The sequence below is a fragment of the Lissotriton vulgaris genome, chromosome 1_1 (genome assembly GCF_964263255.1).
Source record: "Lissotriton vulgaris chromosome 1_1, aLisVul1.2, whole genome shotgun sequence".
Lineage (NCBI taxonomy): Eukaryota > Metazoa > Chordata > Amphibia > Caudata > Salamandridae > Lissotriton > Lissotriton vulgaris.
Window position 1 is genome coordinate 1,753,265,856 of NC_141685.1, and position 16,580 is coordinate 1,753,282,435.

General features: G+C 44.8%; 1 protein-coding gene across 3 annotated transcripts in view; it reads right to left on the reverse strand.

Annotated features, from left to right (window-relative positions):
• Positions 1 to 16,580, reverse strand: part of TBK1 (TANK binding kinase 1) — a 431,625-nt gene that overhangs the window by 60,870 nt on the left and 354,175 nt on the right. For all 3 annotated transcript variants that reach the window (XM_086919050.1, XM_086919051.1, XM_086919052.1), the window contains exons 14-17: positions 8,504 to 8,625; positions 7,627 to 7,703; positions 6,200 to 6,239; positions 1,208 to 1,309 (exon numbers count right to left, since the gene is read on the reverse strand). In XM_086919050.1, the coding sequence (XP_086775176.1) occupies positions 1,208 to 1,309; positions 6,200 to 6,239; positions 7,627 to 7,703; positions 8,504 to 8,625 (341 nt within the window). The remainder of the gene's footprint in view (positions 1 to 1,207; positions 1,310 to 6,199; positions 6,240 to 7,626; positions 7,704 to 8,503; positions 8,626 to 16,580) is intronic.

The window sequence follows — 16,580 nt, forward strand, 5'->3', positions numbered from 1 at the left end:
CGTCGATGTCGCCTCGACGGCGAGCGTCGATGCTTGTCACTTCGCCTTCGGCGTCAGTAGGAAGACCTTGACGTCGACGAAGACGATGACGTCGACGGTGGCTTCGACGGCGACTTCTCCATGATCTTCGACGTCGAGCCGTCTCGACCCGGAGCCCCGGGGAGAAGGGGAGCACACCCCCGTCATCACTCTCGACGTCGCCGTCGATGCAATCGACGTCGACGGAGACCGGGACCGTTTGCTGGACTTCCTGCCCCTGGGGAGCCCCCCAGAGGCCTCAGCAGAGGCAGAGGGAACCTTCCCAGCCTGCCCAGACCCACCTGCAGACGCCTCTCCTCAAGGCCAGAAAGCCTGATCTTCAGTCTGTCCCTCAGAGTCCGAGCAGTAAACTGCTGGCAGATGACACAATCCTCAGGGACATGATCTTCAGGGAGGCACACGATGCAGACATCATGGGGATCACTCTTGGCCTTCTTCCTCCCACATGCTGGGCACTTATCAAAAAGGCCAGGCATTTTAGAGCCCTAAAACGCCTAAAACAGCACAAAAAAGAGAAAGAGAACACCAAGAAAGTAAACTGCAACACTTTTAGAATTCAAAAGTGCCAAAATATCCAATAAACCCTTAAAACAAGGGAGAGCTCAATGCCAGGGTCCTGTAAGCAGGAGCCGGAAAAAAAGAACTGAAAGTAGAGGGACCTGCTATGCATTCTGGGATACTGGGAGAAGTTCTGGAAATTTCTCTTAAAGGCACAGTATCCTATTTAAGCCACATAATGGCAGCCTAGGGGGCTTTTCTGTCCCTACCTTCCTCTCTATCATTCCAGAGTCTTTGACTGGGGGAGGCAAGTTTCTCTATGGTAGAAACTGTCAGGCTGTGTTGTGTGTGGTGTTTTTTGGTGGAATTTCTAGTTGAAGTACTGGACAGTGTAGCCTGTGGATATAGGCTGCATTATTTGTCTTTAAATTCTCTCTTAAGTGTCTTTGCAGTTTCTGCATTATTTTGACAACTTAAGAGATTATTTTTGATTGCCGGGGTCCACGCACATGGGCGGGACTATTCACTAGATTAGGACTATACACAGAGATCCCCTACTACAGAAGTCCCAGATTAACCCTTACCTCTGTAAAACCATCAGATTTACCTTGTGTGACATGCACAAACGTTCTAGTTTAATAACCTTTTATAGAAAAAGACATTCACCTACCTCATCCAGTCCTCTGCCTGGTTCAAAAATGTTTCATACTTCAGAACACATTCATCCTTGAAGAGTGACAAGGCTTTTGTGGCGTGCAAATAAAGTTTCTGTCTGCAAAATAAATATGTAAAAGATTTCAAACTCCAACTTTACTAGGACAAAAATTGATTGGTTTCCTCTTTTGGAAGATGCATCACCTGTCTATTCAAGATATTAAACCCATCACTTTTCAATGCTATGCTTTAAATCCAAGCCTAAGCCACACTTAATGTGTGTAGCCCAGTTGATTACAGGAAACAATTGAAAACAGGACTGAAATTCTTGTTTAGGAAGGACCCATCCCAATTAGTCTGAATGGTAACTGACTGTTTCACATACTCCTAAGTACATTTTAACACATGTTGCAAACATGGCATTAGGCTCGCATCAATTATTAACCATGCCATTCACAATTTTTGTTTATGGAATCAAAAGTTGCTTGGAGATTAGCCCAGTTTTTCAGACATCACAGACATTTGCGGACTTTTAAATGCAAAACTGGGCAAATCTGTACAATGTTAGAAACTCTCACCAATAGTAATGAACATCAGCAGAATTCTAGGGACTTCAACTGCTCCTGTCATTTTAATAACACAAGTGGTGAATGAATAAGTTTACTGTGTGTTGACCAGAACGCTTGTGGAAAGTCACAACGGACAGCCCCACGGACTGGATAAAATTAACATATGAATGCTGACAACAATTCATTTAACCTTTAGGGTCACCAAAAAGCCCAATAATAGTAATAGTATTTAACAATTAAACCAGCTATACTTTATTAAGTGCCTCTCGCTGGTCAGATTGAAACTACTATTTAATTGTTTCTACTTTACCTGCAGAATAACAAATGTCCACGTGTGCCAGACTAGATTCGTAAAACAAAAAAATCAAAGCAGTGCTCCTGTTCTCTCGTAGGTGGCACTGTGCAACCTGCGTCAATGCTAATCTGTTCCAGAAGCTGAGCCAAATATTAGCCATAACCCATGGAGGCGGACGTAAATTTATTCCGGGAACTCTTCCGATACTTCAGACGGAGAATGTAAAAAGCATGCAGTGGTCTTGCTTTATTTAAAGCTCTCCAGGCCTCGTCCTCTTCCTCACCAAATAGGTGGAAGCAGTCAAACGACATGTTCATTATGGATGAACCTGGAGAAGCCTGTAGACCTCGCCCACGTGGTGCCAAATCACCATGCTAGTTCCCATGGCTCTACACAGAAAGTCAGTGGAGTCCAGGCCTAAAAGGAAGACACATTTGGTCACTTCCCCATCATCTTTAAAAATATGAGCAAGTGATAGTCGCAAGTCTTCTAGGACCGCAGGCAGAATCTCACCAAACACATTCCAAAGTGAGTGGGTATAACATTCAAGTAGACAGATGGAGTTAACTGTCCTCAGGGCGAGACTATCTGAAGAGAACATGAGTTTGCTAAACGACTCCCTTTCAGATTGAGTAGTCTGAAAGGGATTTGGGTTTACTTTTCTAGTGGATGCCTGACCACCATGCTCTCAGGAGTCGGATGCTGGGTCACAAAATCTGGCTTGCTTGTAGCAGGTCTATGGCACAGAGCGAACGATTGGTTGCCTGAGGGGTGGTGGGGTTTAAGGGGAAAGGAGATCATGGCTTAGCTCAAGTGTCCACTGGTGTGTCTGCAAGGGCTTCATTAAACGGTGAAAGAGTTTCCATCTGTGCCTGGGAAGGCGATGAGACCTCTGTAAGGACATTCGCTTTAACCTTCATAGTGGGAAGGTGTAGGTCAAGAACCTTAACAGCAAGCATATTACTGTGGCAAAGAATGTACTCTCCTCCATTGGTGGTCCAGGAGCGGAAATCAGGCTAGTATTGGGTGAGGTGTCCAGTCCAGTGGCCTCCAGGTAAGCCCATATACCAGTCATCGGCATCATAAGTAGAGCAAGGTCTTCCCCATCCCCAAACTGCCATCTTCAAAATGCTGGGAAGAGGTGTGGTGCAGCGTCCAGGGCGGCTAACTCCGGAACACGAGGGCTCACGGTTCGATCTTCGGCGGCAGGATAGCCCAGCACCTTGTTACTCTGGGCAATAGCTCACTTATTTTATTTATTTATTTATTTATTTATTAATCTTATAAAGCGCGACAGCTACCCGCTGAATGACAGTAATAGCAGAATACAGTCCGAAGGGAAAATATTGGACAAAAAGCCAGGTCTTTACAGCTTTACGAAAGCGGAAATGGCAGTGCTCCATACGCAAGTCAAGGGGAAGGGAGTTCCAGAGTTTGGGTCCCAAGGTGGCGAAAGAGCGACCACCCACTCTGGAAAGCCTGAACTTAGGAACACAGAACAGGTGTTGGGAAGAAGAACGGAGAGAACGTGCAGGTACATAAAGTTTAACAAGTTTAATCATCCAGACAGCCGCCAGCACCGGGACATCTCTCCAGAGGGAGCTGTGCGCTTTACAAATGCTGGTATTTCAATTCATTTCAGAGTCAGAGCCAAAAATCTGGTGCAATGTATGAGCATGGCTTTGTGATAATGGAATAGTGTTTGAGTACAATGGGTTCACAATATGCTGAACATGTCAAGTTCTGAGTATGGCCTTGGTTGAGCAGACATGTTGAAGAATTAGTGGCTGAAGCAGTTCGAGTCTTTGAGCAATGCCGGTACAGAACTCAAAATGGGTTTAAGGAGCCACGACCATACCAAAGACAAACCCTCTAGCAGAAATCCAACTGGAAGACCTGCCATGGAGCGTTTAGGGTAGAACTACAGGGTAAGAGTTGGCTTACAACCATTTTTTAACGGTAAGAGTACACGTTGCACCTGCCCCGTGTCTCATAAAGACCATTTCACACCACCACGCGCTATAGGTATGGCGCGGGTGGATGATGTTTATAAACTATTTGTTTACATACTCACACGGTTTGGTTTGTATGCTTTATTTTTATTTTCCTTTCTCTACAGAGTTACTCTTAGTGGTAATACACCAAGAGAGAAATATCCATTACACAGTGCTTTTAACCACAAACCCCTCCCCTGATCTAGCAACAGGATTTTCCTTCCATTTTCACTAGTTAAAAGGAAGAGGACACAGAGGGTATACACCCCCTCCCACCTCCCCTTTTTTTTAGGTCCTGAAGAATGCTACGTACCCTTCGGGGACACCTCAGCAGAAACATGTCGACCGCATTTAATACGGTGAAGGGAGAATAATATCCCATACCACCGTCCACTTCGTTTTTAACCACCATACATTTACCATTTGAATACACATAGCACATGGACTAATGTAATGGTTTTTAAATCACATATCACTCCCCCACGGCCATCACTTAGATTTAGAAGTGCATCCCAGTCTCCAGGTGTATGCCCGCCCTCTATCAAACCAAGTTTTTAGAGGGCGAGGACAGCCGATGATGAAGCATGACACCGGGCGGTGTGTGAGGCCAGTCCGTAACTTTTTATGAGATGCCCCCACTGGTAGTTCATCTCTACAGAACTCTGTAGAAACACATAGGAATTGATCCAAGGGGCAGCCCACTTTTGTGTATTCATGAGGAAACAGAATCACAGTATCCATCAGAAGAAAACGTTCTAGAACTTCAATTGCTTAATTGCTTTGACCATTTCAGTGGGATATGTGGTGGATGATATGTGCCTTCATCTACACTTGAATGTACATCCAAATCATCATTCAATGTTTTTAGGGACATTCATCACAAACTGGATAAAAGGGGTGTTCAAATGTTAACACAAACATTTGTCAATCTTTTGGATAAACATGAAGGCCAACAGTTGAGGTTCAGGTAAATATACTAACAGTCTTTACCCATCAACTTTGCAATCCTTTATCAAGTTAATGTAATTGGCCAGCTTAATGAAAGAGGTTGCACATTCACCTTTTTTAGACTTCCCTGTAGAATAATGCTTTGATGGCTGTAATATGTAATCAGTATTTGACGGCCAGATGATGGCGATATAACACGTTAAAATTAAACATACTGCAAGCACATTTCTAAAGCATAATTATGCACCTATGCACTGTTTTATGGAATGCATTGCACTCAATCTATTTGAACGTATGCATTAATTATGAGTAAATGTACAGTTTCTAAATGAATAGCTTTAATTTAAATTCTATATTTTGATAAGCTTAAACGGCACTTCCTCCAAAGCATTGTACAGGAAAATGGCATCAAGAAGCCCTTGGTGAAAAAACCTGGAGGTAAACATAGCAAATAGGATTGGGTACAAGGAAGATAAAGAACAGAAATCAAATACAGAAATGCTAGCCTATGATGTCAGTTGGGTGGTGCAACTCTACAGACACACAGAAACAAAACCTTAGTGAGATAGGAAACGGAAGCCATTGACGCACATCTAAATTGTGGACTGTAGAGTACTAGATTAACACATTCTGCACATATAAAAAAAATGATTTGTTTATAAGATAAGGAGACAGACATTTCCAAGACGACACCTAGGATGCAGAAAGAAGATAAAAGAGGGGGTAGAGATAGAAAAACACCAGATAGGTGACGAGTTGGGCCAGTATAAAAAGGAGGAACAGGAGAAATCCGTTGTGTGAAAACTTACATAAAGAGAATGAAGGGCTATCCACCATTTCATAAGAGAAGACCAGTAAAAAATGAGTAATGAAGCTGGGAAGTAAAGTTAGAAAATGACAAAATCTGACTATCTTTCAGCCACTGCATGGCATTTCAAAAGGTATGTGCATTTGTTTTTTTTCCTGATGTTCTCTTATGCAAGAGTAGCCATCCTATGAGAGAGAACGTAGTATAAATTTACTGCATATACTGGGCCACTCTGAAATTTCAGAACAGGTCAAGTGATTAAGCATCTTAAAAGATTGAGGTGAGGCTATTGAGAGCTCGAACCAATACTCTTCAAACAAACTAAAATTCCAATATTTTGTTGTAAAATTGATATTAAGATTTCCCACCTTACAAGACGAAATATTAAACTTACTTGTCGAATTTGTGTATTTGTTCTTCATTATATGGGAGTCCTAGAAAAGAAAGTAAAAATAAATTACATTTCGAATCTTCACATTGTTACAATTTGCATAAAATGCTCACTAGCCTTTAGAAGAGTGTCTACATTACCACACAGGGCGGAGTTCTATGTATACACATATGTTATTGTTAGTAAACAGTTTTTATTAAAGGGTGGGCTTGCAATTATAGGTACAACATGACACATCCATGAGATAGCAGTTTCCGTCGGAGAGTATTGAAACATAGGTACATCGCCCATCTGATTTACATCATAAGGTAATCAACAAACATTTTTTTACCTCATCATCACAAAACTTTATTTCGCACCACTCGGGTGCATAAAAGTGCATCAACAAAATATTACAGTACAGATGATAATTGAAGGTTAAAAAAGAATAAAAGAAAAGAAAAGGCAATACAATGTACAATCATTTAACCAAAAATAACAATCATAAAAATACCACGATAAGAATAATAATTTTTTTTATATTTATTGATCATCATCTCCTGAAACTGGATTTAGAGTCGGTGGGGTGCAAATACCACCTCTAAATGCGTGACATCTTTTATTGTTGACTCTTCTTGGATAGACAAGGCAAGAACAATATTGAGAGCAAGGGGTTGCTCCAAACAGTTACTCTCATTGCCACTGAACACAGTTTATATACTTTGCGCCTCTGGAATATTGGTCTTCGATCCTGCTTTTTTTCCGTCTTGTATCTATGTGAGAGTAGGAGCAGTGAATGGAAATGCAATTAAAATACATTATGTTTAAGTGATGTTGAAAATCTATGGGACAGACCCATCCAAACATCGATATTTGAGAGCAAGATTGCATTAGCTATCCACATAGTTTGGCAGTAAACCTTACATTAAAGAACAGAGCTTTACGAGATTCCATGAACTTGCAGGCAATCTAATCTCCATCCTGGAATAGTAATCATATTTATGAATAATCAATCATGCTAAAATCCAACAGAGATGTGGTGCTAAGGAACTAGAGGTGTTCATCTGGAGTACACTCTGGTAAGACATCATCTTCAAGAGCAGATAAGAATATGCTTTTCTCAATTAAACAAATACATGTGGCTTGATTAGGTAAAGATCTATTTAATGACAGACACATTTTCCTTATTGCCTTGTGTTGGGATAAGTGGCAATGGTAAGACCGCCAAAACTACTTACTGTAGGAAAGTGATTTGTCCAATAGCAGTAAAGCAGTCTCCCATCTTCTTTCTAATGTTTACATCTCGGACCTTGGAGATGAACTTTGAGGAATGTGGGACATTTTTCCCATTAATTGGGGGGGCAAGAAAATCTTGCCTCATTTCTACATTGAAAGCACTTTACAATCTAACACATAAGAAACATGCATGTATGGATAAGTGACAAACTTACTCCGTTCTGCTTTGTCTTTTTTGAACTGATGATTAATGTCAATTATAAAACTCAACAGCACCTGCAGTCTTTCAACACTGTTGGAAGATGAGTGAAGATAGAAAGTGAGATTATCAGTAATACAATCCCAGCAGTAGCTATTGTACAACAAAGTGCATACAATAAAACACTGAGACAGGGAAACAAAATAAATGGCTCTAATGAACACAACAAAAATAAAGGCTGAGCGGTTTGGTACAAGGTTAGAGGCTTGCATTTTAACTTCTACTACTTATATTTAAGATCAAGTTTATATATTAATTAAAAAACAGTTATACGTTTAGCTGTTCGATTGTGCTCCTGGTGTTAGTTTAGTTTCGGGTTCAGTTGGTTAGGACAACTGGTGGAAACAACCATTCCAAACTTTGCACTAGCAAGCAGTTTCAAACTGCATCATTAGGAGCCAGCCTAACATTTCTGTCTCTTGTATGTGGCAATAAGGGTGGGTGTCATTTTTATGGCCGAGAAGTGCATTTATTACAAAAGGCATAGTGTTTCAGAAGCAACTTATGCAGAAGGTGACGGGTGGGGAGTGAAGAAAATTAACATAGGTTGTGCATAAAGAAGTTCCACAGAGTGAATGGTGAGAAACTGAATCTGCAAATTTCAGGTAGATACCAAACAGTCAAGATGCTCTTTAAGTCATTCTTGTTCTAGCAACTAAGGTGAATACAAAATGCATGAAAATACATACATGAGTAATGAAAACTTTTTTGAAGATGGAGGATAAGAAAAATCAGAGTAAAAACTCTCACAGCTCGGGTTTGCACTCTTTACACTTATTTGTGTTAAGGGCAGTTAACCTATATATGCTTTAAATACTGAAGAGAGAACGTACTTTCTGTCACTTGGATGTGTTCCTTGGAGACTTTCCCAACCCTCAATGAGAAGTCCACCAGGAGAGAGCTGCCTCTTAACATCAAGCAAATTTGTCTCGATGGATCCTTTGGAACTGGAGAGCTGCAAAGGAATTTAACAAGCAATTACAGCACTTCAATATTTACACCTCTCTAAATCTACAGAAATGTAAGACTGCAATTAGTGAGAAAGTCCTGACAACAGAAACTGTAAGGATACAAGGTTAGATGCTTAAAAGCTGAACATCCTTCAATTAGCTTTTAGGAATTCTAGCCAGGAAGTAATGTACAGGGTGACAAAGAAATGCTAAAGCATGAACAACAGTTTAATAACAATTCATGTAATAAGCCAAAGTGGTTAAACAGTCAAGACATGTCATTCTGACTTTATCAATGTCTCAAACTACAGTTAGTAGGTATAAGTGCTAAAAGGAATATTAAAAGGAGCATAGACATTCATCGGTAGAGAAGTACTGATGTACAAGTTACTTACCTTCGGTAACGATGTATCTGGTAGAGGCAATTCTAGCAGCAGATTCCTTAACGAAGAATTATCCCCAGGCGTGAGACTGGATCCAGAAAACCTTTTGCCACAGCATCCCTGTGCGCCGGGGGACGGCACCACTGACTCCACCCTGAAGTCGTCCGCGTCTGTGACGCCAGCGAGGACACATAAGTCCCACCCCAGCACGCCTACGTCAGTTTTCTTCGGAGAACTTTTCCGCGCCACAACCCGGGGCCATCACAAATAAAAAAACTGAGAATACGGGAATAGTGTGCAAAAAAATCAGTGAAACAGAAAGGAAAGAAACGAATGGTGAGGAACAGCACCATCCAGAATAGTGCCAGGTATTATGCACCAAAACTCCTGGAAGGAAAGAACAGAGCACAGCTACTGCAAAGCTAGCTCGCAAATAATTACAGCAGCCTCCCCGGGGGCAGAAAGCATGTGAAAAATTGCACAGCAGACGAATAAGTCTGCCACCCCCGCCCAGAACAGAGAAGGGCTCCAATGCCAGAACGAAAGAGCAACGGCAAGTCACCCCCATACAACACCAGCAAGGAGTGACATCTCCCAAAGAGCTAAGGGTCGAGACCCCGCCAAGGGACCTCAACCCTAAGGACTGCAAAGGAGCCAGAAGTGCAAGCAACAAAAGGAAGATGGACACGAGCAACCCCACCTCTGGAGACCAGGGTGCAGAGGCGCAGGAGTACTTATGAAACCATCAACCAATCACCAGAAAGGAAGGAATGGAGCAAACAACAAGATAAGCATCCCCCTAGGGAGGGAGTAAGAAAAGGCACTCGCAGGAGAAAACCACCCGGAGACAGGTGAGTGCAGAAGACCAAGGAAGGACCCTCGCAGAACGGGGAGGAAGGGTGGTTCGTGAAGTAATCTGCGTTTAGAATCGTCTCCACCAGATACATCGTTACCGAAGGGAAGTAACTCGTACATCGGATAGAGACTACTAGGCGCAGATTCCTTAACGTAGAATAGATACCCTAGCCATACCCAAGGGGAAGGAGGGTCTGCGAGAGGGCCTCCCCAGCCTGAACAACACAGAGCCCCAATAGGGGATGAGTCACAGGAAGAATGGCCCAGTCCCCCCACAAGCAGAAGAGACCTTGCCATTGTGTAGGAACACCAACCCCACAGGGGATGTGTTATGAAGACAAGAGAGGCAGCCCAGCCCCACCAAGCAGGAGAAAGCATGGGCAAGGCGGAAAGGGGCCAGTGCACCCCAAGCCCAGTCAAGGTACTAGAGACCCCTGCCAGAAGCCCCAGAAGTACAGGCAGCGAAGAGGAGTACCGGGAAAGAGTACTACCCCAAGACTCCAAGCAGAAGAGGTAGAAAAGAAGACAAAGGCCTCCATCGGAAAACACATATAGTGAAGAGGGCAGCCGGACTTATCACAGCTTGAAGTAGACAGCCAAGATAGAACGGCGCCCCAGTCAATAGGGGCAGGCGCAAAAGAAAAACGTAGTCTCACAAGGCTCCAGCAGAACAAGAAGCAGGAGCGCCAGGGTCCTCGCCAAGGCCACCGGTCGCAGACCAGAAGAGCAGGTAGATGCAGCTGGCCGCAGACAAGCGCCACCAAACAGAACGCCCAGACTACGCCAGGCTCAATAGAAGGGCAAGGCCAGAAAAGAAATCACGAACGACCCCTAGAAGGAGACCGCTCCGGACAGAGCCGATCCACGCAGAAGTACGACCAGCCGGAAAATAAGAGGAGAAACAAGTAAGACGGACCAAGCCGTCAACAAGGAAAGAATCCCTTCTGGAACACCAGACAGAGGGCCAAGCCAAACAGCGGAAAAAAGGGCAAAAACACCGCAGCACAACACCGTAGATGGCAAAGCCATGACCAAGAAGCCGCACCAGCGGGATACAGCAACAGCAGGAAGGGCGAAGAACCCGCAAAGGGGAGTCCACACCATCCCAGCGAAAGACAGAGCTATACAATAGCTACAAGTACCCCACTTTGGGTATGACACGTCCCAGGGAAATTATGGGAGCCACTCTTAGGGAAAAAAATCCCGCAACAGAGAACAAAACCATAAAACCTGCGGCAGACACCACAGAAGGCTTAGTAATCAGCAAAAAAGTACGCTCTTGCCAAACAGGGGCTGAACCAGCAGCCAACTGAAAAGAGGGGTCAACCAAAGGACCCAGAGGGCACAGCAAACCACACAGAAAGTGTAAAGCTCGCTCCAAACACCAGATTCCAGGAGCAAAATGGGATAACACCTCCCACCAAGCTCCGGATGATAAACAAAACAGCCTACTGAGGAGGAGGAGGAGGGGGACGAAGCCCCGCAAGAAGACGATGAATGGTGGAGTCCGCATGAGTGTTAAACAGAAGGACGCAGTCAAAGGGCAGGTCAACCAGACGCTCCCTAATATTTTCAGAAAAAACAGCATCAGGTAGCCAAGCATGGCGACGGAGAGCCACAGAAGTGGCCATAGCATGGCCGAGAGCATCGGCAACATCCAAGGCCACACGAAGAATAAACACAGCCAACTCCCTACCATCCAACACATGGCCCCGCAGATTAGCACGGGCACCCTCAGGGGAGACATGAAAAAGAAGAGACTCCACAGAGTCTCACAGGCTGGAAGTAGCCCTAGCCAAGACGCACAGAATGTTGAGTACCCGCAAGGCAGCACTGGAAGAAACAAAGACGTTACGCCCCCATGAATCCAGCCACCGGGCCTCCTGAGACGGAGGAAACAACACCACAGGCAAGGACAGAAAAGCAAATGTAAATGTATAGGCATTTATATAGCGCACTACTTACCCGGAGGGTCCCAAGGCGTTTCGACCGCTGCGAAACCCTTCCTGGCTTCCCTGAGAGATGGTCCCTTAATGGGTATCTCCAGGGTGAGACCAGGCATCCCCGGCGGTCTGGTGGGGCCGTTAGTGAAGATGAGGCAAGCTACAGAATACCAGAGGCTGTGGAAATAGGCCGAACAAAGGCAACACTGGCCTCAGTAGGGTGTAGCGGAGGAGAAAGTAATTCCTTCGTGGGCGACGGCTGCAGACTGAGCCGTCTGTCCCCAAGTCCAGGGGGAACCTGAGGGGTCCCAGGGGAAGGCGAAGAAGCCAGTGGAAAAGCCAGCCGTGAGCCACAGAAAGACGGGTTTGAGGGTTTAAGCCGTGGGGACGGCAAGGAGCCCTCCCTGGAAGATGCCGGTGAAAAGGCAACAATGCGGAGCCCTGTCTCGGGGAGGAAGACACCAACAGATGACAGACCTCAGGAGAGGAAGGAACCTCAGGAGACTAATCAAGAACCTGATGCTGGCATGGCTTCGTGGAGTCTGCCACAGGCACCTGATCGACGTCGATCGGCACCGGAGTGGGTATTTGTGGCGCCGGGTCGACCTCTGCCACCACGTGCTCCCCATGAGAATGAGGCAGGGTTGAGGCCGGTACAGAGAAGGAGCGGTGCCAAAAAGGCGCCGGCTCGGCCTCAGATGGGGCAGCTGACCGCGTCGAGGGCCGAGAGGGACTCAGAAAAGCACCCCAGGTCCCAGCCTCCACCCGTGACTCCACCAGGAAGGCTCCCGGCGCAGAGCCGCCTGCTCATAGGACCGAGGGGGACTCGGGGTAAGCCCGGAGTCCCGGTGATCTCCTGTGACACCACAGGGAGCCCGGTAGGGATTTGTGGCGAGGCAGGGACGTCAGGCACCGAAGAGGGGAGCCTCGAAGAACTACACCCCGATGACACCACCCTCCTACGACCTGAAGTCGAAACCTTCAGCGCCGGAGCCGCCGCGGAAGTCCTGTGGAAGGGATCCTCGGCCGTCTCAGGAGGTGGAGGAGGGGCCAAAGAAGCCTGCAGAGCTGCCGCGTAGACTGTCATTTGGGTCCAAGTCGCCCCAACGCCGGGTAACGGTGGTAGGAAGGCGACAGGTGGGGGCGTATGTCCCCTAGGGGAGCCGGCGCCCACCGCTGAAGGAGGACAAGGCCTCGGAGTTAGGCTGAAGGACCTACCAGCCGGCGAACAACGCCCTTGGGGCCGTGGCGAGGGATGATGTCGCAGGCAGAACCGGCGGCTCCTTGCTTCTGAGGTAGGGGACGGACGCTGGGATGACATCGACCTGGACAAGCGGGCCAACAGCAATCTCATCCGGCGCGCCCGCCGTGACTTAGGTTTATGGTGCTGACAGGCTTCGCAATCCGTCGAGACGTGGTGCTCGCCCAGGCACCACATGCAACTCGGGTGAGGGTCCGTCGCCGACATGGGACGTGCACAAGAGGTACACATCTTGAAGCCCGAAGGCATTCGCACACTGTTCCACCAACGCCAAAGCGTGAAAAAGGGAAGCAGGCCTGAAAACAGGCCAGGACACAATTTGAATCCGCGCTGCACGTGGAATAGAGAAAAACTGACGGAGGTGCGCTGGGGGAGGGGTGGGGGGGGCTGCTTATGTCATGGATGACGTCAGGGCGGAGTCACGTGGTGCCGTCACCCCGGCACGCTGTGGCAAAAAGTTTTCCGGATCCAGTCTCACGCCTGTGGATAATTCTACGTTAAGGAATCTGCGGCTAGTAGTCTCTATCGGATTTAAAGATCAGCTACTTTTCTAATAGAGTGGATACTTGACAACTAAAAAAAGATGGGAAGGGTGTTGATAGGAATTTACAAATGTAGAGTCTTCCATGGAAAATGTGCAAATTCTGTATCCAGCCATTTTGAACTTTGGAAGGTCAATTTCATTCTGTCTTCTGAAAAAAACTTGTTCTCTGTTTGGAATGTATCTGCGATCATATAAACAAAGGTGCAGTGGGAGGCAAAAAATGTCCTATCATAATCAATATCATAATGTAAAAAATATTTACATCTTTACTGGTTCTAATGAAATATTACAAGCAACAAATGGATGTTTCAATGTAATACAATGCCATTCACCAAATGTGTTTAGTGTCACATTTATTCTACTTTAACACCGTGCTACCAAATAATTAAAACAATATATAATAACCTACAAGGAGTCTTTTTTTGGGAAAAAATATATTAATTATGCCAGAGATAGATAAAGTATTGCATAGAAGCATAGTAAATATTTCTAAATCCATGTTGTGTAGGTGTGTGTGCATTGTGGGAGACGTTACCAACTTCTACTTCTTGTAGATGAGAGCAATATCTGTTAGGTAAGTTAGGAGAATGTATCAAATTCCCCAGCACACCCTTACGTTACCTGTGCATTGTGGCCACCATTTCGGTTTCAGCTAATGCCCATTTTATCAAATCGTTTTCCAAAAACAAGTACATGAGGTACTCTAGAGGTGTACCGGTACAACACTATCTTTTGGTTAACTAGGAGTAGTGTTACATCAATGAACCTACTTGTTGACTTATATGACTTGGTTTGTCCCATTAAGCCTAGCAAGCAGGTGCAAGTTAAGTCTTTGTGCTGAGGTGATTAGTCTATTGTATACTCTATTCCAATATGAATCAGGGGCAGGGCAACCCCACCCTATGTGGAAGAAGTCTTTGTTTACCGTCCTGCATCTAGAACAAGTGCCCGCAGTGCCCGCAGTGCCCAGGTACATTTGGCTCAATCGTTGGTGTGCCAAATGCATGCAATGTAAATAACTGAATTCTAGTGTTCTATCAACAGAGTTGAGTTCCTGAAAAATAAGGTGAGAAAGGAGCATGAGTATATCTGTGTGAATACATACAGCAATTTGAGTTATACTGTCACTACAGTTAGGGTTACTCTGCATATTAAAGTGGTATATGCTTTAACACCTTGGGTGCTAAGGGTTTTCCCGCTGGGTGCTGATTCCTCTCATTTCCCATTGTTCATGACAAAGCCAGCTCGTCATAAGCACAGGGCAGGTAACACCCATGACGAGCTGGCTTTGTCATCAGCACTGAAGGGGTTAAAAACTGAATGAAGCTGCTCAGGCGTTCGGTGAGAGCTTCATCAAGATTACGTTCAATAATTGTGTCTTCTTAAAAATATATCTGTACACCTAAATAGGGAAAAGGTTTAATTTTCCCATTATAATACCAGCCTGTCCATCTGCAAATCACTCAAAGAATTTTGTATATGAAAAGGAAAATATTCAATTATTACAAAGAACGTTTAGCCCAGGAAATGAGCTAAAATAATCGAGCACGCTCATCGAGGGCTCTAGGCGAACTCCCACATTTCATAAAGTATATCGTCTGTACAGATGGAGACTATGTATGCCTCCCAATATTTCGGTCTTCCTTACAGTCCAATTGTTCCATTGCTAGTGCAAATAAAAACAGTGACAATAGCAACCCTGTTGTACACCCATTTTTACCAACTAGGAGTCAGTAGTCACCCCGCAAACATCCGTACCTTTGCCATGAGTTCATTGTACAGCAGACAAATCCAGCGAAGTATTTCATCAACAATTATCCATGTACAGTAGCAACTAAAACAAGAATTCCCACCTAAGAATGTTGAACGTCTCCTCTATATCAATTAGAGGCCACTGCAGCATCAAACAACTTGGTGGGCAAAAGCGTACCCAATATTTCACCATCTAAGGTGAGCTATATTGACCCTCAGTATGATTTTGCCTCGATCTGAATATAACAAAGTTAGCGTAAGAAAACGTTGACACCATCCATCTATTTTTGGCTGACGTTTACATGTCGTGTAGTCTATGTTTCAAAATGTCTATCTATGTAAGTTGTGTAAAATTAAATAGGAAAGCAGTGGCTTTGCAACATCCTGCCCATTTCTAACTTCTTCATGGTTCATCTCACGCTTGTAGGGTATGGGGTGCATCAGTGATTTACTAATGCCTATGGATAAAGTATGAAGCTTCAGACTCCTAGCAATTTACTAATAGACAAGTGTGGCTTGGAGTACAAAGCATAATACTTGGTTATGGCAGTATTATTTTTTGCCTGAGTGCACATTATGATTCCATTTAGTAAGCACAATATAGCAAATGGTGAATATGGAGTACCTGAATGAGCAGGTCTCACCAACAGGCAACTAGTCTTGTCACCTTCAGTATTTTGCCTGGTGACACTCAAATACCCTAATGCATTTAGTCTGTCCAATAATTCAATGCGTCTTTTCTTATCACCTAGATCAGGACCTTGCATAGGATCAAGTAGTGAGGGCGACTCTGCATGACACATCTCAGTATCAAATGTCTCCAATACACTGTGTAACATCATATGAACACTGCACGGAGTAACCTAAGCAAACCCCCATTGTCACAATTTTAAAGGAACCAACTCCCCTGGCATGTAAACTGTTGACTCCTCATTGTCCATTAAGTATGCAATAATAGAATCCTGAGGTGTTCCCTAGAATTATGTAATGCTGCAGCAGCTAAAGTGAGATGCAGATCCGAGGTCTGCCCACTTCAAGGTCCTTAATAATCGGTTATGATCAAAAATCATTTTGCTAAGGTATAATTCTATGTGTACTATGTTACCACATACCTATGCTGTGCTCAAGAACATGTACAGCCTGGTCTGCCGGTCCTAACTGGATGCTTAATAGTAATTCTCCCCGTCAACTGGGCAAACTCTCTCCATATTTCCGAGCTCTA